Source organism: Frankliniella occidentalis, unplaced genomic scaffold (assembly GCF_000697945.3).
Source record: "Frankliniella occidentalis isolate FOCC.00 unplaced genomic scaffold, Focc_3.1 Scaffold5586, whole genome shotgun sequence".
Taxonomy (NCBI): domain Eukaryota; kingdom Metazoa; phylum Arthropoda; class Insecta; order Thysanoptera; family Thripidae; genus Frankliniella; species Frankliniella occidentalis.
Window position 1 is genome coordinate 1 of NW_026272624.1, and position 2317 is coordinate 2317.

Below are 2317 nucleotides of genomic sequence, written 5' to 3' on the forward strand. Positions count from 1 at the left end.
CCACCACCACCACCACCACCCGGCCCCGCGCGCCCCGCCCGCACGGGTGAGCCGCCAGTGAGGAAGGGCCACGTCGCCCGAAGCTCCAGCTGATATTGTCTGTCCTCGTCGCACCACCACCACCGGCCGGCATGGGCCGGCACTAACACGGCACACGAGGCCCACGGCGGCCGCGCAGAAGAGGTAAAGACAGCGCCGGTGTCCGGCAACATTCGTCAGTCTTTCGCCCCACGCCGACGCGGACGTTGAACCAGAAGCAGCAGCACGGCATTCCCTTCCCTCGCCGCACCGAAAGGCCGCACCCGCATCACACCACCTTCCCTCTCAGGTGAGCGCCACCCGTTCGTGCGATGATTCCCCCCCCCCCCCCCCGTGTGCTTTGTATTTTACTCGCCAGCTTATTTGTTGTGTTCCAACTAAGGATGTAACGGCGGCCTCCCCGTAGCGTAAAGCGTATCTTTCGATTTACTTTCGAACAAATTTGCCTACACTCGCCCGGCGACGGCAACGGTAGTAGACATACACAGACACCCCCCCCCCCCCTCTTTCGGTGTGTTGTCGATACAGAATGTTAGCGAGCCGTGCGCGTTTTCTGTCAGTCAAGAACGACGTTTATCTCTCTTGTCTTGAAACTTTGCAACGAAATGACGCTTCCAAGGCAGTAAGCCCAGCTACTCAAGTGCCGGGGCACACTGGAACACCAACACTCTTCCTAAGCAGCGGAACATGAGTTCCAAAAGCGCTCTAGTTTCAAACTTGGGCGACACTACGTAGTCAAAGGTCAATTTGAAGTCATCACAACATAACCTACGATGACCGTAAGTGCAACCACTGCGCTGCATGCAGCACAATGCCAGAGTGTACAAGTAGAATCACTCGCTGCACCATCTAACGAAAACGGGTCCATCGGCTGAAGGGATTGCAGGCGGGCACGTGCCGCCGGAGACGGGCCCGGGGAAGTGTTCTTCTCGTTCGGAAAGGTGTTTTGCGTCGGAAGCGTCGCGCTCCACGGCACCGCCCCTCCCACTAGTGCGAGTTGCTCTGATTGGCTGTCGTTTGTTACCGCGCGAAAAAGGCACTCGTTCAAATGGTGTCGCTCGGCTGACGTGGCGGAAGAGAAGCGTCCGCCCGCGCTGGTCAGCAGAATTTCGGTCGGACGCGATGAAATTAGTTTTCTCACAGCGGATGAACCATAAGCGAAACTAAACGTTTCGTTGGGAAACTGATAAGAGTGCATTTTCGGCCAACGGAGGAAGAAGAAGAGCGGGATAGAACATAAAGATTAATCTTATGAAATTCCAGATTCTGATTCTTGATATTCCTGATTGGTCGAGCATCTACCGCCTCTACCGGCGTGACGTAGAGGCGTTAAACGCGTCAAACTCTTGACCAACCGGGAGCGTTCATGTTCAACCCGCTCGTCTTCTTCCTCCGTTAGCACCCCGTTTAGCACCTCCGTTACACACTATGGTTGGTGTGGTGCAGATTACCCTGTGATTTGCTTCTCCCTCATTCGGTCCGAAAGTGAGCTCTCCCCACCACTTTCCCCACCCTTCCCCGCATGTTTTACCCCAGGGGAGGGGAGCGTTTTTGCCCCCAGGCGAGGTGGACATGCAGGGAATGGTGGGGAAAGTAGTGGGGAGAGCTCACTTTCGGACCGAATCGCCAACGAGCCGTCCTATCCTGATCGCAGACACCCGCCACCGCGCCCCATAGCGACGACGCCATGGCCGTGAAGCTGACGGACGAGGACGTGCGCGCCGCCCTGGCCAGCTCGCTCGGCTGCCAGGACATCCAGGTCGAGAGCTGGAAGCAGGTGTCGCTCATGGAGGACGGGCGCCTCGGCTTCCTCGGCGACCACTTCAAGGTGACGGCCACGGTGCGCGTGCCCGGCGACGCCGAGGCCCGAGACGCCTCGCTGTTCGTCAAGGCCCTGCCCAGGAACCCCATGGCCCGCGACACGGTCGCCAACTCGGGCGCGTTCAAGAAGGAGGCCCTCTTCTACAAGTACCTGTCGTCGGCCATGACGGCCGAGCTGCGCGTGGACCGGCCGGGCTTCCAGCCCTACGTGTTCCCCCAGTGCCACGGCATCAAGGACGACTGCCTGCTGCTCGACGACCTGGGCCGCGACGGCTTCCACGGGCTCGGCGGCCGAGAATGCATGCCCATCGAGCACGCCAGGCTGGTACGTGTCGTGTGAGTGTGAGCCCTGCTCTCGCCGCCATAAGAGAGCTTGGATGCAGGGGGGTATACTTCACTTAGGAGCGGCCGCGCGGGGGCCAGAGTCAGTGGGGTGAGGTCGCTACAAGCCTTGGGG

The 2317-nt window shown here is 59.6% G+C and overlaps 1 protein-coding gene across 2 annotated transcripts; it reads left to right on the top strand.

The window, feature by feature from the left end:
* The first annotated feature begins 60 nt into the window (after nucleotides 1–60).
* Nucleotides 61–2224, top strand: LOC127752253 (uncharacterized). 2 transcript variants are annotated; one of them, XM_052277055.1, is made up of 2 exons: nucleotides 61–328; nucleotides 1694–2222. In XM_052277055.1, the coding sequence occupies exon 2, from the start codon at nucleotides 1727–1729 to the stop codon at nucleotides 2198–2200; it is 474 nt and encodes a 157-aa protein (XP_052133015.1). In that variant the 5' UTR covers nucleotides 61–328; nucleotides 1694–1726; the 3' UTR covers nucleotides 2201–2222. The 2 variants fall into 2 exon arrangements, with proteins under 2 accessions (XP_052133015.1, XP_052133014.1); XM_052277054.1 differs by lacking the exon at nucleotides 61–328 and adding an exon at nucleotides 582–818 and having other exon boundaries at nucleotides 1694–2224.
* The last annotated feature ends 93 nt before the right edge of the window (nucleotides 2225–2317 follow it).